Raw genomic sequence first — 25749 nt, forward strand, 5'->3', positions numbered from 1 at the left:
ATTGATCGCCTTCCCGCCCTGACACGGATGACACACGGGTCATGACCTCACGTGCGTAATGGCTGATCAGTGGCTGTGACAGGGAATGAGAAAAGGTGCAGCTGACTCATATCGCCAATCATTTCGCTTCCTCGCAGCCCGGTAGCGCATGCTATGCAGCCTGGTACCGGTCCGCGGCCCGGTGGTTGGGGACCACTGGTGTAGAGAGCCAACGAGTTAGCAGCTGTTGTAGACATGTTTCACAATCATGGTTTCACACTTATTGACCTTCAGAGGTATTAAGCTCAGCCCCCATCTCCTCTTCTGCTCAGCTGGACACAAAAAAAACCCCTTTTCAGGGATGGAGAGGGATTTTTTGTGTCAGTGGTGCACTGGTCAACATCAACGAAGGAAGCTATTTGCTTTCCATCTCATTAAACACAAGGTAAACGCTACGGCTTCTCGGGGGGAGGAACGCTCTTCCAAAATATTCCAAATTTCCGGCCGAGCTCGGACCGCCACGTACCTGTCTTGCTCACTACTGGCAGAAACCTCAGGAACACAGGCCGTGCATATGGCGGCAAAGCCATCTCAAGATCCGTGTAGAACTTCTCCAAGTCTATCCAGCCACTGGAGTCTGCTATGGCCGCCATCCCAGCTCTACCTTCTACACCTAATCGAAGGGGTAGGGAAGAAAAGAGAAGAAAGGTAAGACTACAGCAACATCTGAGCAATCCAGTGTGGTCAAGTTCTCAGCAGCTGGTGCGATTGTACTCCTGTATGTCCCACAAATAAAGATCATAAGGTCAATCGAGGGGAAGGGAATAATCAGCAGTTAAACTATCCACTCACTTTGCCCTTCTGTTTCTTCAACTATATGCTCAGTGGCTACGGCGTGCATGCTTGTGACCTTCTGCTGCCGTAGCCCATCCACTACAAGGTTTGGCATGATATGTGCTCAGAGATACTCTTCTGCGCACAGTTGTAACGTGTGGTTATTTGAGTTACTGTCACCTTCCTGTCAGCATGAAGCAGTCTGGCCATTCTGCTCTGACCTCTCTCACTAACAAGGTGTTCTCCACCTACAGAACTGCTGCCCAGTGTTCTTTTTTTGGACCATTCTCTGTAAACGCGAGAGACTGTTGTGTGTGAAAAATCGCAGGAGGTCGGAAGTTTCTGAGATACTCAAACCATCCATCTGGCATCAGCAATCATTCCACAGTCAAAGTCACTTAGATCAAATTTCCTCCCCATTCTGAACCAGCTGTTCATACAACCATCCACTACCTGCTTCCATGGCTTCAGGTGACCATGAATGGGGGCGGGGCGGGGGTTAAACAGGTGATACACCTGGTCCAAGAGTGATCTGCAGGCTAGCGGAAGGAAGGAGCGCCTTACACCTCCTTTGGTAGAGAGACATCTCCACCCTGCCACCCCAGCATAGACTATCACATCATTTAATTCAGAGCAGTTTGAGGTACCTCATTGCTAAGTTGTCAGTCTTATTTCCCTTAATACATGAAGTCAAAGTCAAAGGAGCGGGAGCTAAAATCAAGAGGGCACACGTTTAAGATCAGAGGGACATCATGGGGCAGTTTCTTCAAGCAATGGCTGGAGCTACTTTTAGAATGAGCTGCCAGAAACAGTGGTTGCAGTGGGCACTACAGCAATATTCAAAAGCCGTCTAGATAAGCAAATGGATGCGAGAGGGTTAGAGAACTACGCGTCAAATGCAGAACGATGGGGCTAGCTTGCTGGGCATAGAGTCAGCATGAATGAGTTGGGCTGAATGGCCTGTTTCTATCGAGGCAGATTGACCGAGAGCTTCACTGTGGGACTTCATGGTTATTCTATCTGTTGTACTGCAAAAGATTTTTTTTTGTTCTCGTCGGGTTCCTTCTCATATCTTTGCATAGATTAAACAAATTTATGTTTTTCTTGTTTAATGCGTCTCTGATGCTGCTGCAAATGAGCTTGTCGTTGCACCTGTGCAGACAACGATAGACTCATCTCTGAGCTGAGGAGAGCGAGCTCCACCTCTCACACTTGGAGCAGATTGGGAACGTGGTCTGTGCTGTTATAGTTGCAAATACACACAGGCCCCTTGCACAACTCATCCATTGTGGTGCTCTTCTGCCACAAAAGCAGTTGCTCAGATTCCTTGAGCCCACAGCCTTCCCATCATCCTTCAGCCACCTACCCAGCACATTCTCCAATAATGCCCGAGTCTTCAAGCAGAGCACTAACCCTGGCAGTTTTCCTATTGCACAAGACTTCTCACTTTGTTAATGATTAATGTCATCACTACATTCTGAGACACCCGTCAAAAGTGTAATTTTACGCTCCAGTCTGTAAAATGGACAGCAAAGCGCAGTGGGGGGTGGGAGAAATGCACAAAGTGCTGGAAGAACTCGACAGGTCAGGCAGCATCCATGCAGAGGAATGGACAGTCAACATTTCAGACTGAAACCTCTCATCAGGACTGGAAAAGAAGGGGCCAGAATAAGGGTGGTTGGGGGAGGGGGGGAGAGGGAGTACAAGCTGACAGGTGATCGGTGAGACCAGGTGAGGGGGAAGGTGGGGAAAGGAGGGATGAAGTAACGAAGCTGGGAATGGATAGGTGGACAAGATAAAAGGCAGAAAGAGGAATTTGATAGGAGAGGACAGTGGACCTTGGGAGAAGAGGGACACCAGATGAAGGTGATGGGTAGGTGAGAAAGAGTAAGAGGGAGCCAGGATGTGGAATGAATAAAGAGAAGGGGAGGAGGAGAAATTGATATTTATGCCATCAGGTTGGAAGAGCAACACCTCACATTCCAAGTCTAGACTCATCGTGGAAGTAGAGAAGGTCATGGACCAACATGTTGGAATGGGAATGGGAAGCTGAATTGAACTGGGCCGCCACCAGGAAATCCAGCCTTTTGCGGTGGACAGAGCAGAGATGTTCAATGAAGCTGTCCCACAATCTACTCTGATTCTCACCTATGTAGACGAAGCCACGCCGGGAGCATTGGATACAGTAGACGATCCTGACAGGCTCACAGACGATGTGTTGCCTCAGCTGGAAGGACTGTCTGGGGCCCTGTACGGTGGTGAGGGAGGTGTTGTAGGGGCAGATACAGCACTTGTCCCACTTGCAGAGGGGGAGTTGGGGAGAGGTGGAAAGGGGAACCTAAACCCACCCTCTTCCTTCTTATCAGATTCAAATCATGGTCCACCTACTTAAAGAGATTGTGAAGCTGTTTAGAATAACTTTTCGCACAGAATGCAACACCAGGTCTGTCTAAGCAGCCCCCTCTCCCTACCCCGCCCCCCCCGCCAACCAACTCCCATCCCCTTGATCTTCCATTGTCTCTGAACGTTGACCGAGAGTGGGAGCACAGAGCAAACTCACTCCTTCTGCAACTCAAGACACCGGGACCAATAAAGGCCCTGTGGCCACTGTTAGTGTTGACACAGACCAGAATTGATCCCAGAGGCATCCTGGTGTGCTTGGCGCTCGTTTAAACCAATCCGGTCTTTGGGGCCACGTGGGTTTTTTAAATGAGTATGAACCACCACTATCAGCTCTGCTCTCAGAGTTTTAGTGAATCTAATAGCTCCATCTTGATCTTCTCTCTTCTATTTGTTACAAGAATAGCCAATGCCATTCAAGCTCCAGCTGTCCCACATCATCTTATCAAGCACACGGCCTAAATGCCCTTTCGGTGTCATTTGCAAAAGGTCTCACCAGAAACCTATGGGTACCACCATGCAGAAAACCACCATCGAGCCACCTGGAGGCTGTCCACTTAGAACAGAGGTAAGGTGGAATTATTAGCTGGAGGGTGGTGAATCTGTGGAATTCGTTGGCACAGGCAGGTGTGGAGGCTACATCAGTGGACATATTTAAGGCAGAGGTTGATAGATTCTTGATTTGTTAGGGCATGAAGGTATACGGGGAGAAGGCAGGAGATTGGTTGCTGAGGGGGAAAATGGATCAGACATGATGAAATGATGGGGCAGCCTCTATGGGTCAAATGCCCCTAATTCTGCTCCTATGTCTTATGATCTTGTGGTAAACCTGACGGCGAGAGGGCTTTCCAGCTGAAACCTGGAACAGTGCATTCCAGCTGAATTAAGAACTTAAAAAAAAAGAACTACTCTTATGAGACCAACTCACGTCCACTGCCGATAGTCTCTTACCTGGTACCTCCACTCCATAGACGACAACATCGGCCATGCTGAGATAGCGACTGAGAATTCCCTCAACCTCTGTGGTCGACACGTTCTCCCCCTTCCAACGGAAAGTGTCCCCAGTGCGGTCCCGGAAATACATGTAGCCGTAGTCATCCATCACCAGGACATCACCTGCTCACAGCAGGGGACAGATGAGAACACTGCTCTGAGCTACACTCACACGAAGTTCCTCTCAGTGGTTAGTTAGAAATACACAGGCAGATATGGTGGTGGAAACAGAGTCAACTGAGGTTTTCCAAAGCAAAGGGGATAATACTTGCAAAAAAACTGAAAGGGAAGGGTGCATGGATTACTTTCTGAAAGAGTTGGAGCAGATCAGAGGAAGGTGAACCACTCTGGCAGTTCACAATGGAGGAAGGTCCATGGGTACAAGCTGAAAGACACACAGCAAATATTATTCTGTGGTATACCAGAAGATTGTTCTAATGGGCTAAGTAATCATTAACTGATTTCCTGCGGGATCTAAGTCTTTCACAAACAAGGAATACAAAAAAAACAAGGCATGAGAAAAAGCACAGTAAAGTCCACTGCCAAGCAGAAAAGAGTTTGAGATCAAAGCTCCTTCCAGGTGAAAAAATAATAACATTGGCTTTGTTGTACTAATCACTTTGAACTTGTTGAAATTACTTGTTCAGATATTAGTGTGGAGATGGATGGAAAATGTGTCTGGAGTTGGATCTTCTCCTGTACGTGACCCCTGTGTTACAAGGTAGTCCTGTTGGAGATAGACTGGCCTACAAATGCTGGCCAGGCGTCCACTATCACAGCTTGAGGACCCACCCTGACAGCTGTCACTACGATCCGGGAGGAAGCCATTCTACCCTTCAGCCATTTCAAACTGAGATGCGCAGGAACTCTGGAATTCTCTCGTGCCAGAGGAAGTGGTTCAGGTGGGTACAATTAGTGGATTTAAAAGACATTTGGGCAATTGTGTGGATAGGAAACTTTTAGAGGGACATGTGTCACGGACAGACATCTCGGTCAACATGGTCGAGGTGGACCAAATGGCCTGTTTCTCTGATGTATGACGTTATGCTCCCACTGGTCAGTTACAGGTTGACCCCTTAACTAAATGTGCTTAAGTTTCATCTCATTCAGTACCCACTATAGAGGTTAAATGAAGAAGATTTAAAATAAAGGGCAGGAGACACAGGCATTTCCATCTGAGGTTAGTAATGGAGGAAGAAAGCATCAACATTAGACTGAATAGGTAGATGAAGGCATATGGGAACAAGGCAGTTATTTTGATTGCAACTACTATCCTAAATGGAGGTAAGAAACAACAGAGACAAGATGGGCTGAATGGCCTGTTTCCATGTTTATATGATGAATCAGAACGTTTTGATGAGGTCAGTACCTTGGAGTACTTGTTGTAGTTGCAGGATGTGATCAGTAACCTCCCAGATCTTGGACCTGCAGCCCACGAGAGAGGACACAGCAGAATCTTGCTCACAAATTAGGGGTTTACACACAACATACAGATTTCTGGTTTAAAAGGACATGCAGTCGGCATGCAAAACCAGCCTGAAACAATTGAAAGTGGAATATTTTCCATTCTCTCTGCACAGCGAACAACCAGATCCTCATCACCACCACATTTTGTTCAATAGGACAGTCTATTAGACAGCAGTGAATGAGACCAGGCTGCAGGCCCAAGCCCTTGTCCCTACTGATAAGAGATTCCAGCTCTGGTTCATCGGGTAATCATCTCCAGAGCAACGAGGTCATGGAATTGCTCAAATCCGTAAGTTTTAATGTAGCCACGGTGATATCCCACTACTGAGGAAGTGTAGTACTGTCAAAAGCGCCACCTTCTGGTGGAGCTGTTTAATTGAGGCCTAGTCTGCACCTCAGGCAGATATTAAGAGGTTCCAAAAGCAATGGATTGTTCTAAAGCAGAGGACAACAACCTTGTATCCTGACAATATTTATCTTCATACCATGCAAACAGACCATCTGGACATTACTGTTTGTGAGATGTTGCTGTGTAATCGGCTAACATTTTCTGCAATACAACAGTGACTTTACTCTAAAGATAGCTATTGCTATAAAGCAATAAAATCTCTGGAAGCCAAGAAGCAGTGTGCTGGAAATGGAAGACTACTGTTTCTTTGTTTTACGAACCATCTGAGATTCTGTGAACTTATCAATATAGCTTTCTTCAGTGGGTTACAGATCTTGGACTGGATTTAGGCTTGGCTTGATTTAGTCCCTGAAAATGAAAAAGCTAATGTTTTTTTTAAAAAACACTTTCCTTTTCTTGAGTGCCTCCTTTTGTTTGTTTGATCTGATTGGCATGCCTCTGGTGATGAGTAAACGTTGACAGAACAGCGAAGTACCAAGTGGCAACTTGCTGTATGTCATCTTTCACTGCCATGCTGACGAGCCGCTCCTGGAGATCCAAAGTCATCCTGTTCCAACCACTCCTTACCAGAGAGATAGGCCATGTCTCCTTTCTTGAACACATCGCGGGCAATCTTTTTGGCTGTCGCCAAATCGTTTACATATCCATCAAACCTCCGCAGGGGGTCACTCTGAACAATACGGCCTACCAGCTGGCCTGGCTCACCTGGGCAAGAGAAAACAGACAACGTGTAACAGCTAAATCCCTGCAGTGCTTAAAATGCAAGGAGAAAAAATGGCATGCATGCACACACAATTCTGTGGCTTCCCCGAGAGTCCCTGGACAATGAGGAGTTGGAAACTGATCTCTAACCTTTATTCTACTTGCAGACAGCTAATGACATATGGGGGTAACTTTCCTTTTTAAATGCAAAGAGGATTGAATCCTATTTTGACTTGGGTTGTTGCTAGGTTACCAGAGGTCATGAGGATACCTGGTTGACAGGGGATGCAGACACCATTGGAATCTCGAATCAGCTCCATCGTTTCCTCGTCTACCTTAAACAAATGGATCGGGTAGATGAATGGCAGAATGCGGCTATTAAATCCACAGGCGCCAGTCTGCAAAGGAAAATCAAATGATTTAACATTAGACCGCGGCCCGAGATTGCAAGAGTTCCCAAATATACACTTAATTCTAACAAGCTCACTAAGTTCCAGCAGCACACCAAAGCAACCAATCTTTAGCCAGAGGGTGGTGAAAGTGTGGAATTCAGTGCCATGGATGGCTGTGGGAGCCAAGTCTTTGGGTATATTAAAAGCGGAGGTTGATAGGTTCTTGATTAGTCAGGGTGTAAAAGATTATGAGGAGAATGCAGGAAGATGGGGTTGAGAGGATGATCAATCAGCCATGATGGAATGGCAGAACAGACTTGATGGGCCGAATGGCCTAATTCTGCTTCTATGTCTTATGGTCTTATAAATTTCAGACAACTTACTCTACTGCACACAAATCGAAGGACCAACTTTCCCAGTAACCTGTGATTACAAAGAATTTTCTTGTGCCGTTTAACAATTGTTTCAGTTGGCATCAGCATTAGAAACATTCACACTGTTGTACAGCACCTGATCACTTTGCTGCAATATCCTATTCCCTGCAAGTGACTAGAAAACTAGACCAGAGTTTGGCCAGGGTTGCGTGCTTAAGTATACAACAGGATGCATTTGCTTGGTGCCTTCGGCGCAATGAAGCATTTCAGGCACCTGCTCAAGAGTTTAATCAACAGCACAAATAACACTTTCAATGCTGTGTGAACTTTCCAGATTAACACTGGCAAGATTTATTCAGGTGACCATGTGTTTTATCAAAATATAGATTTAAACCCAGTGCCTTAAAAAGGAGGAAAGTGGAGAGGCTTGAGGGGGGAACTAAAAGTCTGTGTTGTCGGAGGCACTGCTGCCATTGCAGTGAAAACAAATGATTAATACAAGAGACTGAAGTTGGAGAAACACAAGAATTCTCAGAGGGATCTGATACAGGAAAAACCTTAACAATTGCAACACATCAGTGAAGGTCTACTTGGAAAGCTGTGGGGAGTTCAGTGACATTGGTACTTCTTTATGCAGAATTGCAACGGTGAGAAACATGTAACACAAACAAAATGCTGAAGGAGCTCAGTACACAACTGCAATCACGAAGAAAGCACGGCAGCACTTCTACTTCCTTAAGTCTGAGAAGATTCAGCACGACATCTAAACCTTTGGCAACCTGCTATGGGAACACCAACACCTTTGAACAGAAAACGCTACGAAAAGTAATGGATACGGACCAGTCCATTTTGGGTAAAGCCCTCTCCACCACTTAGCACACCTACACAAAGTGTTGTCACAGGAAACCAGCATCCATCATCATGGACCCTGACCACCCAGATCACGTTCTCTCCTTGTCGCTGCTGTCAGGAAGAAGATAAGGGAGCCTCAGGATTCACACCAGTAGGTTCAGGAACAGTTATTCACCTCTCAACCATTAGGTTCTTGAACCAAAGGGGATAACTTCACCCAACTTCAGTTGCCCCATGATTGAGATGTTCCCACAACCTATGGACTCACTTTCAAGGACTCTTCATCTTCTGTTCTTGATATTTATTTATTTATTATTATTATTTCTTTTTCTTTTGTATCAGCAGTTTGTTGTCTCTTGCACAATGGTTGTATGTCCAGTAGGTTTCATTGATTCTAATATGATTAGATTATGAAGACACGCAGTCCGCTTTTATTGTCATTTAGTAATGATACAATAATATGGTTATTGGATTTGATTTTTTGCCTGAAAGAAATTAAATCTGGGAGTTGTATATGGTGACATATGTATTTTGATAATAAATTTACTTTGAACTTTGAAGTCAGGCACTGCCTATGGAGAGGAATAAACGATTGATATTTCGGGCTGAGACCCTTCATCAGGACTGTACAGAAGTGGGAAGACATCAGAATAAGAAGATGGGGGGGGGGGGGAGGGGAAGGATTACAAGCTACAAGGTGAATCCAGGTGGGGGGTGGGGGAAATGAAGCGAGAGGCTGGGAAGTGGTAGGTGGAAAAGGCAAGGGACTGAAGGAGTCTGATAGGAGCGGAGAGTGGATCATGTGAGAAAGGAAGGAGGCGGAGCACCAGAGGGAGGCAATGGGCAGGTGAGGAAAAGAGAATACAACGAGGAATGGAAACAAAAGAGAGAAGGAGAGGGGGAGAAATTATCGCAAGTTAGAGGAATCAATATCATTAGAGAAAGATGTCTTTGGAAAAGATTGAAGACATAACATTTAAGACAAAAGACATGGAACAAGCTCTCACAAACAGTAAAATAATAACCAAATGGTATTGGTTGAGGAGTGAAATGTTACACAGAGAGATTAGAAGCTCTGGCACTATTTCCTCTGGCAAGAGCGCAGTGGATGTGTAAATTAGTAAGCAGGAGAAAGACTGTTCTTGTTGGAAAGTCACGGCAACGGGGGAGTCATCGGTTTAAATCATCAGGAAAAAGGGAGAGCGAGGAGGAACAGCTTTTGTCCAAGAGCCCAAAAGGCTTTGTCACAGTTAATGCAAAGTTCGAAGAAAATTTGAGGCAAGGAAACCATACAGAACCGGGCTGAGATAAATGAAATCGGTTTTAAATACATCAAAGAATAACAAACACGAGAAGATCTGCAGATGCTGAAAATCCAAAGCAACACACACAAAATACTGGAGAAACTGGTGAAGGGTCCTCGACCTGAAACATCAACACTTTACTCTTTTCCATAAATGCTGCCTGACCTGCTGAGTTCCTCCAACATTTTGTATGTGTTGCTATGTCAACGAATACAGCAGATTTAGACAAAATGGTCTTTTGTTGTGCTGCAGAAGCCTCTGGACGGATGGTGGGGTGGCGCAAGGAATAGGGACATTGCAGTCCGATCAAGTGACACAGCTGTGTTCGCGTTCTCACACGTACAAAGTGAAAACTGCTCCAAGACGTGGACGCTTGTTTTGCAAACCATTAACACAGCCGACGTGGTGCCAAGCGCCTACAGTACCTTGCTGTCAAAGTTTCCCAGGCTGCAGTTGCATTCCGTGGCCCCGTAAAACTCAGCGATCTGTGGGATCTGGAAGCGGGAAGTGAAGTCCTCCCAGATGGACGGCCGCAAGCCGTTTCCCAGGGCCATGCGGACGCAGTGCTCCTTCTCCACACTGCGCTGGGGCTGGCTCAGGAGATAACGGCAAATCTCCCCGATATACTGGATAATCTACGGAAGAAAGCGTGCAGTACATCCTCAGGATTTGGGTAAAACTGAAACAGTCAGGAATTGAAAAAAATATATACTACTGAAGTTTTATTTTAAAATTATACAGAAGCAACTGATTTCAGAACTATGTTGGCAGGAATTGATGTGCAATACCAAAAGCTAACATGTGTTTTATGATTCAGGGGATATGATAAATCACAAGTGGGATTCACATGGCTGGCAGACATAACAAAATTCTGTACTAGCGTATACATGTTTATAGGCAAAGAGCATCCAGGAGGGTCAATATGCACAGGGAATTCTCCAGAATGAAGCTGCCACTTAGAAGAGAGTCTCTAAGAACCTGCTATTCTCCCTCACCAGAGAGTTCCTGCGAGTCAGTTCTTGAAGCCAGTTCTCCAGATGTGATAGAAAGATTACAGAAACGAACCAGGCCTGTATTCTCTGGGATTCTGATAGTACTTGCTGTTTCTGAGATCATTTACAAACGACAAGGCAACAGATTCCAAACGAATTGATTCCTCGACTGACTCACCGTGCACCTGTACTTGATGCAGTCATCCCAGAAGCGAGAGGCAGAGAATTTTCTCCTGATAACAACAGTCAGTCCATGTAAAAGGCATTGCCCTATTCCCACAATATTCCCTTGGGAAAGAAGGGAAAAAAATACTTGAATTAATGATATGCAAGCCAATTGCTGCAGAGTTTATTGAGAGTGATCAGCATGTGAGGTTGGATAGAATTGGGAAGGTAATCTGGGGGTATGTTTAACACTAACGTACTAAATGGATGCAGAGGTAAGGACCAGCTGGTGCATTAAAGCAGTTCATGCTTGTAATGGTTGAAGCATCATGGTGGGCACTTCACCCTTCCCACATCCCCAACTCCTCGCTCCCTCCAACTGCCCCACCGCTTTCCCCCGATCCTCTGTTGCTCCAATGTGACCCATTCTCTCGGTGCCACATCTTCCCACAGCCAGCAAACGTGTCTGCCTGATGGGATGATTTCAGGCCGTCATTACAGGGTAGCACAATTAGTAAAACAATTACCTCACACTCCAGCAGACCGGGTTCGATCCTGACCTCTAGTGCTATGTGATGTAACAAGTTGGCATTGAGCTGTGGTCTCTGTAGAGGGCATGCCTCAGACAAACAGTAGTTGTGTTTGTGTTTTTTTTTTAAGTTCATAGTATATAAAAAGTGGAGTTTGGGGTCAGGTTAGGGCTTAGGGACGAATTAGAGGTCAGGCCGAATACTAAGCCTTTGATCTGCACTTGAAGGCCAGTAACGCGGACATGGGACTCCTGTGGTCGGACGTCGGTCTGGGAGACCAGTGTGGACGAGGGTTGGTGCCCACTCCCACCAGGTCAGTGAGTGGTCAATGGATTACGCAGTTGGAGTTCCACGCCGGCAGGAGGAGCAAGGTCCAATGGGTATGTGGATCAGTGACACCCGAGTTCGAGGCCAAGTGTTTGGTGACCGCAAGGTCCTGGGCTCGGCGTCGAGGATTGAGGCCTGAGAGTTGATTGGAAGGCCGGAGGTCAAGGCCGATGGCAGGAGCCAGTGCCTGTGAGTCTCTGCATATCTGCTGGGGAAGTAAAAAGCCCAATGACTGCTGGAAGCTGGAAGCTGAAGCAGGCCTGTCCTGGGGTTGGAGGACTGTGCACATGTGTGGGTGGGAGGGAGGGAGGGAGGGAGGAATGGGGCCTGTTTTGCTGTCGTGGTTTTATTGCTAGTTATGTTCTGTGTAGATCTGCTGAGCATTGTGGGCCTGCTATGTTGCATGGAAATGTGAAGTGACACTTGCTCCCATCGCACACTTGGATTGGTAGTTAATGCAAATGATGCATTTCACTGTGTGTTTTCATGTTCATGAGGTAAATAAATATGAATCCTGAAATCTGCACATTCTTCCTGTGAGAGCCTTGGCTTCTGGGTGTCCTGTTTCCTCCCACATCCTCAAGATGCTCAAAGTTCAAAGTAACTTTATTATCAAAGTACATACATGTCACCATATACAACCCTGAGATTCACTTTCTTGCAGGCATACTCAGTAAATCCTCAATAGAATAATAACTGTAAAATGTATCAATGAAAGACCACATCAACTTGGACATTTAACCAGTGTGCAAAAGACAAAAACTGTAATTACAAAAAGAAATAATAAGGCTAATTGATTAACTGGAGATTTTAAATTGTCCCTAATGTATGGAAGAGGCAGGATCTGCGGTTGAATGGAATGGGGTTAGCATTGGATTGGTTTAAGTGGGTGTTTTAAGAGGGATGTCCATTTAAGACAGATGTGGAGAAATTTCTTTAGCCAGACAGTGGTGAATTTGTGGAATTTGTTACAGCAAGCAGCAGTGGAGGCCAGGTCGTTGGGTATACTTAAGGCAAAGATTGATCAGGTCTTGATTGGACTCGGCATCAAAGTTTGCGGGGAGAAGGCTGGGGAGTGGGGCCGAGGTGGGGGGGGGGGGGGAGAAAGAAAGGATCAGCCATGATTGAATGGTGGAGCAGACTCGATGGGCCAAATCGCCTCATTCTGCTCCTCTGTCTTATGGTCTAAATGGCTGGTGCAGACCCAATGAGCTGAGAGGAGAGTTTCTGTGCTACACAATTCTTTGACTCTTACTCCAACAGCCTCATTCTGCTCCTCTGTCTTATGGTCTAAATGGCTGGTGCAGACTCAATGAGCTGAGAGGAGAGTTTCTGTGCTACACAATTCTTTGACTCTTACTCCAACAGTCTTTTCAGAAGAACACATGAAACAGGGGCAAGATTGGGCTGCAAGGTTCCTTGGGTCTTCTCAACCATTCAATAAACATCATAGCTGATACGACCTTGGCCTCAACCCTTTCACACTCTTCAAAAACTCTACTCCCCAGAAGTTCTGATATCCACTGGACCAAAAATACTTCACAACTTGGTATCTAGAGTTCTAGATTTAGATTTAGATTTAGTTCTAGATTTCCAACAATTTACAACTTACAGGGGGAAAAAAAAAATCTCATCTCAATCTTACTCATCCCTTAACCTGAGATGCCATTTCTACTCCCTCATGAGGCAAACACTTCTGCAACGTTTAGCCAGATGTCTTTCACCGAGATCACTAATCACTCATCTAAATTCCTGAATGGATGGAGCCTACTCACATGGAGCAACCATTCCCACAAGTCATCTCTCTCATCACAGGAATTAATCTGATCAACATTTTGCACTGCCTCCAAGTACATCCTTCCCTGAGGTTAGGAGACATGTCTGCAGTACTCTGAGTGCGTCTGACCAGATTTAGCAACACAAACACAAAATGCTGGAGAAACTCTGCAGGTCAGGCAGCGTCTATGGAGAAAAGTAAACAGTCGACGTTTCAATTCGTCAACCACTGAACTCCATTTGGTTATACAACACCACATAAAGAATACTGTTTCTCTCATAGTAGTAGTCATAGTCATACTTTATTGATCCTGGGGGAAATTGGTTTTCGGTACGGTTGCACCATAAATAATTAAATAGTAATAAAACCATAAATAATTAAATAGTAATATGTAAATTATGCCAGGAAATAAGTCCAGAACCAGCCTATTGGCTCAGGGTGTCTGACCCTCCAAGGGAGGAGTTGTAAAGTTTGATGGCCACAGGCAGGAATGACTTCCTATGACGCTCTGTGTTGCATCTCGGAGGAATGAGTCTCTGGCTGAATGTACTCAATGTCCTTTCAGTACTTGACTTACCTCCTGTATAGCTACTCATTTAACCTGTCCATAACCCTTATTTTATGCAAACAACACATTTCACTGCATGTTTCGATGTAGAAATGTCAAATAAAACTAATCTCCCTGTCTAGTCTTTTTAAATTTCCCCAGACAAATGTTCTCTTGGCAATTTACTTTCCTCACCAGCTTTCATATTCAATATACCTGGAAACATTTCACCCAGTCCAAGACGTTAAGCAGATTGTAAATATCAAAAGTGTCACCCTGATACTTGAGGCTTCTCACACGTTACAGCTTGTTAACTTGAACATGACCAGTTTATTCATGGTGTCCAGCTCCTCTGTTAACCAATCCTCCACCCACAATACATTATCCTCAACCCCACAAGCATATATCTTGTGCTGTAACGCATCAACTGCATTTTGGAAAATAACACACTGAATGATCCCCAATAGTTCCTTTGTATCCTGTCAGTGACATCCTCCAATAATTCTAATACACTTGCTAATGCTATTTCTCTTCCATAAAGCAACATTAATTCTGACATAAAACACATTTTCTGTTTTCATCCCTTAACGGATTTTTACCATTTCCAAAGAACTGACATTAGACTCTAGCATTTCAGAAAGCAATAAACCTCGAGGGAAGTTTATTGCGTTGCCCCTGTGACACGTGTTATTGTTAGCTGTGACCTGGAGAACAATTTAGTATTATGACAGAGTCGAGGGCAGACTGGGAGAGCAAGTGATTTTTGGTCATGTTGGTTTTTCTCAGTAGCGGCACAGAACAATAAAAGACAGGAAATTCAATCTCCCATTCTGAGAATATTTAGTGGAATAACACAAGGATATAATGTTAACTCAACTAGAAATTCCTCTTGGAGAATATCTAGTTGCTCGGGACACAACCATCCAGACTAATTGCTAACTAATCAGGACAACTGTCACCACTGCTTCATAGTCATTGTGATGACCATCCTGGAATTCCTAAACCAATTCTACCATCACCACACGGACTATCGCCAACTACTCAAACAGTGTGTGGTGACAGTAAATACTGGCCTTCCAAATCTCCTGAACAATTTTACCTTATTTGTCCGTTGGCTGAGTTGAAGAGAGCCCTTTCCGGCCTTTCGAGCCACTCCACCCAGCACTCCCCTGATTTAATCTGAGCCTAATCACGGGACAATTGACAATGACCAATTAATCTACCACCCGGTACGTCTTTGGATTGTAGGGGGAAACCGGAGCACCCGGAGGAAACCCACATGGTCATGGGGAGAACATACCAACTCCTTATCGGCTGCGGTGGGAATTGAACCCCGGTTGCCTGGACTGTAAAGTGTTGTGCAAACCACTATGCTACCGTGAGTTTGTACTCAGCCCACGACCACGTGAGTTTCCTCCGGGTGCTCCGGTTTCCTCCCACAGTCCAAAATGTGCCAGTTGGCAGGTTAATTGGGCATTGTGAATTGTCTCCTGGTTAGGTTGGGTTTAAATCGGGGGGATTGCTGGGCAGCGTGGCTTGAAGGACCAGGAGGACCTATTGCACACACTATCTCAATAAATAATCAAAAATGAAAGACCTTCGGGAGAAATGGGGGAGAAGCTTCAAAGGATAAGACAAAGGGGAAATAAAAAACATTCACTGAACAAATCAATCCAAATGTCACAATGGATTTACTTGCAAAATTTTTTAAACTGAGAAAATGATGTCTGAACGGAGCATGGAAGAGAAAGTGACAGTGGGATCCCTGTGCTTTGAAAATGGTGAATGGCTCAGTTGCTGCCTCCTCTTCCCACCCATCCGGCCCACAACTCCCAGCCAGATTACCTGCAGAGTGATAGAGAGGCAAACAGTCATAGACAATGTCATCAGTGCGCATACGATAACCGTAGTAGACCAAAGCTGCCATCCGGTAATATCTGGGAAAAGAAAGATTTCCACACATCACTCAACTTCTCCAAAGCCAGAGCTTTCAGGTATCGCCGAGCCATTCCTGGTGCGCTGGGTTGGCTGCGACAACCAGGTCAAGCCAGGCCAGAGCGATGGAATGACCGAGAACCTGCGAGATGAGGCGTCAGCTTTGGCAGCGTGTTAAAGGAGAAAATCTGAGCCCATCATCTACGCCAAGCCTTCACTCCAAGACCGAGACAGTGTTGTTCAAACATTCATTTATTATCAAGGTGGACAACTCTGAAATACTTCTTCTCCAGATAGCCACGAAACCAGGTAAAGAACGGCAGCACGATTAGCGACCCCCAAACCGCCCCCTCGCCTGCACAAAAGATGAAAATAAAAACAGAACAGGTACATCAACCCACAAATCCTCCTCCTCACAGAGAAAAAAACACAAGAAAAATGAAAAATTGTGGAAGGTTGTTGTGCAGAAATCGGCTGCTTTATGGAAACATGTTTGACATCAGGCTCCATAAACTTAAAAAATGGCAAATGGTGCTGTGGGAGTGGCAACCTCAATTTTGTGCAGTTGTTCCCTGGGAATTACATCACATGCCAGCTGTTTCCACAGCTGGAAAGAAAAAAAAAAGGACACAACTTCTTCCCCGCCAGCACTTCAATATTCCTAAGGCTATGGAGCCTGTTGTGTCCCTCTGCTTTACAGTTTGAGCACCCCTGCACAATATGTGGCACTCCATGAACTTGCCTCTCATTTAAAGCACCAAAACATCCATCTCAACAGCCTCAAGGCTAATCCTATCTACTTCCATAACACGAGCCGTGTTAAATACTCCCTGCTGGATCGTTGTCTCTGGAGCTTCAGGCTTCAGGGGCTAAAGGGCAGCCTGACAGAAAGATACAGAATTAAGAGAGGCAGAGATAAGGTAGGTAGTCAGAGCCCTTTCCCCCAGGGTAAAAATGTCAAATATCAGACGATTCAGCTTTAAGGTGGATGTTGGGGGCAGTTGGTGGAATTTAAAGGAGACTTGTGAGGCAAGTTCTATTTTATTTATACGGAACTTGGGAGGTGCCTGCAGCAGGCTACCAGGGAGGTGGCTGAGGCAGATGTTTAAAATATATTAAAACAAACAGACTAGGGAATGGAGGGATATGGACCATGTGCAGGCAGAGGGGTTCAGTTTAATTTGGCATCACTATGCGCTGAATGGCCAATTCTTGTGTTATACTGTTCTATCCTCCTTCTGCTCCCCCCCCTTTTCACCAATTCCAAATACTACGCAAACAAGCATATGGTATAAACCCCCAATCCCATTAACAAAACCTGAGGAAATTCAGGTCATAATATGCTAATGTATTAAAGAAAACAGCACTCCTTCACCAACAGTTCCGTCCTTTACTTTGCCATCTGTTCACAAACAAAGTCACACTTAAAGCTTAAACAAGCTTCAGACCACTTATAAATCACCGAGGCCTACCACCATACGGCCTTGCTCCATCTTGTCCAAGCTTGTCTGCTGATGAAAACCTCTCTCGTGCCTTTGTCATTTGCCAATGGCATTCAGCGGAACTTTCCTCATTCTCTTTGAAAATTTAGGGATCTTCCAAAACTCTGCTGCACCTGTCCCGACCCTCACTCTCATTCACTCATCACACATGTACTTGGCTACAACACTCAACCAACACCTTGATTTCTAAATTTTGCACACATTCTTTTATAAATCCCTCCTTAGCCCCATTCCTTCCTCCTGAATGCTGAAAGGCCTAAATAGAGCAGATGTGGACATTGATGTTTCTTACAATGGTGAAGCCTAGGACCAGAGGGCACAGCTTCAGAATACAAGAATGTCCCTTTAGATCTGATGAGGAGGAATTTCTTTACCCAGAGAGTGGGGAACCTGGGAACTCATTGCCACAGGCGGCTGTGGTGGACAAGTCATTGGGTTTATTTAAAGTGTTGGTTGATGGGATCTTCATTAGTACGGGCATCAGGGAGAAGGCAGGAGAACGGGGTTGAGGGGGATAATAAATCAGCTGTGATGAAAGGTGCAGCAGACTCAATGGGCTGAATGGCCTAATTCTGCTCCCATGTCTTATAGTCTTCGTAATCAGAATCAGGTTTAATATCACCGGCATGTCATGAAATTTGTTAACTTTACGGCAGCAGTACAATAAAATAGAGAAAAAAATTGAATTACTGTATATTTTATATATATATATATATACATACACACACACACACACACACACACACACATATATTAATTAAATAGTTAAGTTAAAATAAGTAGTGGAAAAAAGTAATGAGGTAGGGTTTAGGGGTTCAATGTCTACTTAGATATCATACAGTAGAGAGGATAATCTCCTCCCACCCTCTCAAATGTCTCTCCCTAATTCTGTCCTCTTCTCAAACCTAAAATGAACCACTCTGCCATTGATTCACGGCCAAACCTCTGGACTTCACTCTCTGAGCCTTTCCACTCTTTTTTTTTTATCCCCTTTAAGACACACCCTGCAATGCAACGTTTCGAGGAAGCTATCTGTCATCGGCCCTCACATATCTGCATGCAGCTTGGAGCCTGGTGCTGTCTGTGTGGCGTTTTCAAATTCTCTGTGACGTCCATGTGCTCTGGTTTTCTCCATTTCCCAAATGTATGTGGGCTGGTGGGTTAATACTGCCCTTAGTATACATTCTGGGAGATAGAGAAGAATAAAAATGGCTTCATGTAGCATTAGTATGAAAATGGACACATAATGGCTGGTGTTGCCAACTTGGTTCTGTGTTGTGTCACTTGATAACTGACATTCCTTTGAAAAGCCTTGAGACGTTTCATTATGTTAAAGGTATTATTTAAATAAAGAGTGCTGTTATCATCAGATCCCAAAGTGAGAAGACAGCAGGAGGGAACTGGCAGAGATCTTCGAGTCAACAGGTGGCAAACTATTTCAGCAAGCCATAAAGAACAGAGTTTGTCAAACCTCTCCACGTGCCCACATTCAGGGCTCTCCACTGACTCATCAGCAACAGACTTCTCTCTGCCTCCTGTTGAGAGTCTGGCACAGTATCCAGAGAGATGGGGGGTGGGAAAGAAAACATGGACAGCTGACAGTGACTCAGGTTTGATCATCTGTTCTCCCTGTCAGAAAAGGAAGAGAACGAGGGCAACAAGCAGTGAAAAGAAGACACAATCGGAAAGGGAATTTGAACCGCAAATAATTATTGAAGAATACAGAGTCCCTACTGCTCCCACAGGTCATTTCTGGCCTATGCACAATTTTTCTGGTCTCCAACAATCCTTTGATGGCTGACCCATAGCCAACAGAGCAACAGGTTCAATTGTTGCACAGCAGCCCAATAAAATGGATACCCATACCTGCTACACTGGCTGAAATCTTTGTGAATTTCCCCTCCCAAAGTCAAGACACAAGGGGTGGTCAGCGAACACAGCACAGACCGGAAGTCAACTGAGCCCCGTGTGTTCCAAGTATCCGCTTAACCAGACAGACCATCTCAAAATGACCACGGCCAAGGACAGGACAGGCTATCCTGCAAACTTGCATCTCCAGAAGGTAAACCGAGCGCTTCCGCAAGGATTCTTCTGCAAGAATTGCTCGCCAACAAGCTGAGCAAATGATCCACTACACTTGCAACCTTCTAAAGAGTGGAGGGCACCACTGCATATACTTAACTTCTGTTGACTTTGTTTGCAAATGGTTGCAAAACTTGAACCCCAGAACATTACTTGCTACTGTGGTCATGCATCAGACCTGGACATGATGGCAATGTTTTGTGAATTGCAGATTCGGCAATATTGGATTTCTACGGCAAAGTTTTGGCCGTTTTTGAATGTGTACCTTAATAAAGAGCAATGAAGTGCTTCAGAGGTGTGGTGACTGTGCTAATACGGAGACGTGTAGAAGGTGATATGTGTACTGCAAGCTCTGATGTATAGTAAAGATGGAAACTCCCAGTTGGTCAGTTTCCTAGTGATGCTAGTTGAGGGATAACCGTAATTGAACGAAAATTCCTTGATTTGTCAATTACTGGTTGTTATGTCCAACTAGGAGGGCAGATGAAACTCTGGTTAAGCCTCTTATTGAAAACACGACTCCAACATTAAGTCTGAAATGTTAACACTGTGTTGTATTTTAAAACAGACCTCTCACATTTTTGAACACAAGGGTCAAAGAATTAATGATGTTCGGTTGTGACTGGGGTGTTAGATTGAGCGAGTCAAGTGACAAAAAGTGGGCTCAGGGGCTTTTGACATTCACGACACATGGGTCCTTACCTGCTGTGGACAACAATGGCTGCCTTCGGCATCCCCGTCGTTCCTGAAGTATAAATGTAAAACAATCGATCTGCAACAAAGCAGTACACATTTGTACGGAAAGGAATAGTTAGCTTCTCTGACAGTAATGTGAATAAACCAATTGTACGTCTTAAGTGACAGTTTGTACCATTAGGTTAGACAGAACAAGAGATTCCTGTGATTGGTTAGCCATCATATAGAGTCATAGAGCAGTACAGTGCAGAAAAAAGGCCCTTTGGCCTGTCTAGTCAACTGCCTACTCCCATCGACGTGCACCAGGACCATAGCCCTCCATACCCCTGCTGTCCACGTACCTTTCCAAACTTCTCTTAAACATTAAAATTGAGCTTGCATGGACCACTCGTGCTGGCAGCTCATTTCACACTCCCACAATCCTCTGAGTGAAGAAGTTTCCCCACATGCTCCCCTTAAACTTTTCACCCTTCACCCTTAAACCCATGACCTCTGATTGTAGTCCCACCCAACCTCAGTGGAAAAAGCCTGCTCCCATTAGCCCTATCTATACCCCTTGTAATTTTGCATACCTCTACCAAATCTCCTCTCAATCTTCTACGTTCTAATCAATACAGTCCTAACCCATTCAATATTTCCTTATAACTCAGGTCCTCCAGACTCGGCAACATCCTTGTAAATTTTCTCTGCACTCTTTCAACCTTGTTTACATGTTTCCTGTAGGTAGGTGACACAGTACTCCAAATTAGGCCTCACCAATGTCTTCTACAACTTCAACATAACATCCCATCTCCTGTATGCAATACATTGATTTATGAAGGCCAATGTACCCAAAGCTTTCATTATGACCCCATCTACTTGTGATGTCACTTTAAACTAATTATGGACCTGTATTCCCATATCCCTTTGTTCTACTACACTCTTTAGTGCCCTATCCTTCACTGTGTAAGACCTACCCAGGTTGGTCCCACCGAAGTGCAAAACCTCGCACTTGTCTGCATTAAATTCCATCTCTCATTTTTCAGCCCATTCTTCCAGCTGATGCAAATTCCTCTAAAAGCCATGATAATCTTCCTCGCTGTCCACTACACCCCCTAATCTTGGTGTCACCTGCAAATTTCCTAACACAGTTAACTACATTATCATCCAGATCATCCATACAGTTGACAAACAACAACGGACCCAGCACCGATTCCTGCGGCACACCACTAGCTACAGGCCTCCAGTCAGAGAGGCAACCCTCTACTACCACTCTCTGGCTTCACCCACAAAGCTAATGTCTAATCCAATTTACTACCTCATCCTGAATGCCGAGTGACTGAACCTTTTTGACCAGCCTCCTATGCAGGACTTGTCAAATGCCTTGCTGAAGTCCATGTAGACAACATCCACTGCCTCACCTTCATCCACTTTCCTGGTAACTTCCTCGAAGAACTCTATAAGATTGGTTAGGCATGACCTACTACACATGAAGCCATGCTGACTATCCTGAATCAGTCCATGTCTATCTGAACATGACAGTTTTGAAACCTCTATGGGAGGGTTTTTAAAGTGGAAAAGCCATCGCAGTGGGGCAGTTCCACTCTCTCGGCCTCGGAAGTCTGGGTCTGGTGGTACGAATAGTTGTCACAACTGGGTCTTCATTGGTTGTAGTGGATGACCAAGTCTGCTTCTGTGCTCCCTCATTCACTCTCCACAAAATGCTGCAGAGCAGCCTTCCTGGCCACCGGACCTCACTGTTGACCGTATCTGCCCAGTCCGTCAGAGCTGACTTCACATACGAGGACAGGCATGTTCCTATCTCATGGGATATGAGGGCCACCAGCTCCCCTCATAGCCCCCCTTCCCCCCGGTAAAAGTACGGCCACTGTCCAATGCAGCTACGTGAGAGAGCTGAGTGTCTGGCGGGGGACCAAATGGAAGAAGGGAAGGGAGCTGCACCTGAATGAACGCGACAAGCCCCTTCACCAGGGGCGTAACACTCCATACATCACAAGGCTGGTGTGAGGTTGCAAATTTGGGTATGGTTCCTTGCCTTGGAGAATCGAGGACCACTGCAGCGGCCTGAGTCATCACAATTTGCTGATATCAAGCCAGTGAGGGTTGTGCATGTTCCTAGCTTGATAGACCACCCCACACAAATGGTTCTTTGGTTATGTCTCCCCTCTCACTGTGAAATGGGGACACCTCTTTTTCCCTTATTAGGGGGAGAGAGAGAGAACTTGTGGTATGTCAAATTACCAGGTGAACGAGTAGTCTTTGGGGTACTGCAAGTCTGTGTCTTTATTGATGCTTTGCTGCACGTTTGAGTGCTTGGTGGGGTTGCTGATACTTTTTACTGGTGGGGGGAGTATCGCTGCTTTGTTGCAGCTTATGCGTGGGGGGGAATTGGGGGGACTTTGGGGTTTAACTGTCATTCATTCTTTGGGGCACCCCTCTGTTTTGTGGCTGTTTGCGAAGAGAAAGAATTTCAGGATGTATATCATAAACATTTGTCTGACATTAAATGTACCTATTGAAACCTATTAAAACTCAGAATTCGGGATGGTGAGATCTAGAATTCACAGTATTTTAAACTGAACTTAAGTCTTAATCGAAAATCAGAGGGATACTTTATTGGGAAATGATTAAGGTTGGAGCGTATAGTGTGATACACAAGGATTCAGAGTTACTGCATGTGTGGGGTCAACTGGTAACCCAGTGGGCCTCGCTGCCTTTCATATTTAGCACATTTGTACCTGTAAATCCTCGGTTCGGGAGAGGGGCAGGAGGATCTGACGGTGAGGCTTCCAGAAATTGGTCGAGGTTTACGGTGCCTGGGAGCATCTCGCTGAAGTTCCATTCTCCAGAGCAATACAACTGCATGGATTTCCCCAGGGTTTGGTGGATTTCCTGCAAGGCTGTTCAAAAACAATAGTCATCATTTCAATGGCACCCATCCTTCTTCCGATCCATGGTCTCTACGACCGTCTCACTCCTAGACATGGACCGGCAGAGAATGTGGTGAAGCCCAGCTCCTTTGGCTGTTTAAGTTCCACTCTGAGTAACAACTGCTAGGCAACAACTGAAGCAAAAGCATAAATTCACCTCTTTAGTGCTTCCCAACCTTGGATGTCCTTAATAATTTATCATCACTGAAATATCTTTGAAACAAATTGACAGAAATAGGAACAAAAAAGCAACACTGCAAGAACTCAGAAGCTGTATCCGTGGAGACTAAAGGTAAACATTAACAACTCGGGCCGAGACCATACACCAGGATTATTCCTTCAGGGTCCTGATGTGCAGCCTCGACTCAAAACCTTTTGCACCCGCTAGGTGCTCCTTGGCTTACTGAGCTCCAAGTATTCTGTACTTTCCCCCAGATTCTAGTCTTTTTTGACATTCTGATGGAAAAAAAAAGGTGTTAGTTTGTGCATGGCAAGCTACCATACACATTGCAGTGAGGATTACACACCCATTAGTTGAGTGTCAAAATTAGGCCAGAACTAAAATACAGCTCAGGTCGCCAGTGAATAAACTCCCTTCTTCACTCTAGATTAGCGTTGCGCGATTATTTAGAGTCATGCTTGAGGGCATAAAGTACCTCAGTTTAATGCTGTTTCTGAAAACTGGCACCTCAACCAGTGCAGCAATCAAGTGTCGTAAATCTGGATTACAGGCCCAAACCTTCGGAGTGAGACTTGAACCCACTCACACCCTGCTTGGAAGGCAGGAGTGCTGTTCGTGCATCTCAAAGTGACACGCAAGGCAGCAGTCAGAGGGTGTCAAAAACTACAACGGAATGTGGATCTGTATGCAACTGTGATGACTGGATCTCTGAAACCTCCTGTATGCTCTATACTTGAAGTGGAGAAACACATTCCTGCATCTTTCATCAGCTACCACTTGCATTGTTAAACAATGTCCTTAGTGTGGTAAAGCATGTCGGGCATTCCACAGCAACGTAGAACAGTAAAAACATTTAAACTAACCCACGTAATGGCAATAGATCATCTTGCAAAAGATGAGTTTTTTGGAAGTGAAGTTATATTACCTTGCTTTATCAGTTTCTCTGATTCATTATAATGTGCTTTATCTTCAATAAACAGCAAACAAGAAAAGAATTGATATGTCAGCCATCTTACTGTGGGATTGGATGGCTGGCAGCCAACATTCCAGCTCCCGGAGGAGGTGAGGTTATTAAGCAAACAGAACATTGAAAGATGTTTTGAATTGCAGTCAAAATTCTTTCCAGAGTTGATAAAAGGAATGGCTGTAAGACAGTTGAGAATTCTTTCTCTCCTCACCCCCTCCCTCTCACTGTTCTCTACAGACCCTTGTGGCAAATGATATGTGGAAACATCACCGAGGACCATTTCCTCATTGTAGTATGGAAAAAAAATGACAAGTTACAAGGTCCAGAAGGGGATTGACAGGGTGGGTACTGAGTGGACTTTTCACCTGGTGGGGGTATCTAGAACTAAAATTCAAAAGATTCAAAGCACATTTATTATTAAAGAATGCATAAAATTATACAACCTTGAGATTTGTTTGCTTACAGGTCAAGAAACCTGAAAGAACCCAATTAAAGAAAAAAAAGCCCAACACCTGATGCACAAGAGAAAGAGAAAAAAAACCAAATCATGCAAACAATTGAAGCAAACAACATTCTGAACCAAACTGAGTCCTCAGATCCAAAACCCAGAGCGGCCTGGACTAGGCCCAAAGCCTTGCTTATCAGTTCATCGTATTAATGGAAAAGGCAAGGGGCACAGTACCAGAACAAGGCGTCACCCATTTCAGACAAGAGGATTTTCTTTTCTCAGAGTGTTGTAATTCTTAGGAATTCTCCATCTCAGAGAATTTTGGAATTAGAAATTACTGAATATATTCAAGTGATACAGGCTGGGCTAAGAGGCAATTATGTCAACTTAATATTGTCGGATCTTTAAAAAAACCTAAATTCCACAGCTGCCATGGTGAGCTCCAAACTGATATCTTTAGGTCAGAAGTCCAGAGCTCTGGATATTTGTCCAGTAACTTAACCCCTTCCCCGCAATGAGATACAACTGAAGGCACGTTAACACTGGGAGAATGCATCTGACATTAAACGGGCAGTTTTTTTCTGATGGCCAGAAGAATTCCACTGGGTTTCACAAGCAGCCTTTACAGCCATCGTCAGATTCCACTACATACACTAAAGAATCACGTTTAGCCTGCTTCCAATGGGAGCCGCAAATGAAGGTGCAGCCCAAGATGCTAATAAAAACAGTTAGTATTAGACCATAGGATGTTGAAGCAGAGTTAGGCTATTAAGTCTACTCTTCCATTTTATCATGCTCCTCCATTTTCCCTCTCAGCTCCAATCTCCTGCCTTCTCCCCGTATCCCTTCATGCCCTGACTCATCAAGAATCTATCAACCTCTGCCTTAAATATACCCAATGACCTGGCCTCCACAGCTGCCTGTGGCAACAAATTCCACAGATTCACCACTCCCTGGCTGAATA

General features: G+C 44.9%; 1 protein-coding gene across 2 annotated transcripts in view; it reads right to left on the reverse strand.

Annotated features, from left to right (window-relative positions):
* slc27a4 (solute carrier family 27 member 4) overlaps window positions 1-25749 on the reverse strand; it is a 68728-nt gene that overhangs the window by 3116 nt on the left and 39863 nt on the right. Inside the window, exons 4-12 of one of the 2 annotated variants that reach the window (XM_072240233.1) lie at window positions 22998-23159; window positions 20266-20335; window positions 15890-15981; window positions 10877-10968; window positions 10132-10341; window positions 7056-7182; window positions 6650-6787; window positions 4165-4329; window positions 506-652 (exon numbers count right to left, since the gene is read on the reverse strand). In XM_072240233.1, coding sequence (XP_072096334.1) covers window positions 506-652; window positions 4165-4329; window positions 6650-6787; window positions 7056-7182; window positions 10132-10341; window positions 10877-10968; window positions 15890-15981; window positions 20266-20335; window positions 22998-23159 — 1203 coding nt within the window. Of the gene's footprint in view, window positions 1-505; window positions 653-4164; window positions 4330-6649; window positions 6788-7055; window positions 7183-10131; window positions 10342-10876; window positions 10987-15889; window positions 15982-20265; window positions 20336-22997; window positions 23160-25749 lie in introns of both variants that reach the window. The other variant, XM_072240232.1, reaches the window with a different exon arrangement.

Source organism: Mobula birostris, chromosome 22 (assembly GCF_030028105.1).
Source record: "Mobula birostris isolate sMobBir1 chromosome 22, sMobBir1.hap1, whole genome shotgun sequence".
In the NCBI taxonomy this organism is placed as follows: Eukaryota; Metazoa; Chordata; class Chondrichthyes; order Myliobatiformes; family Myliobatidae; genus Mobula; species Mobula birostris.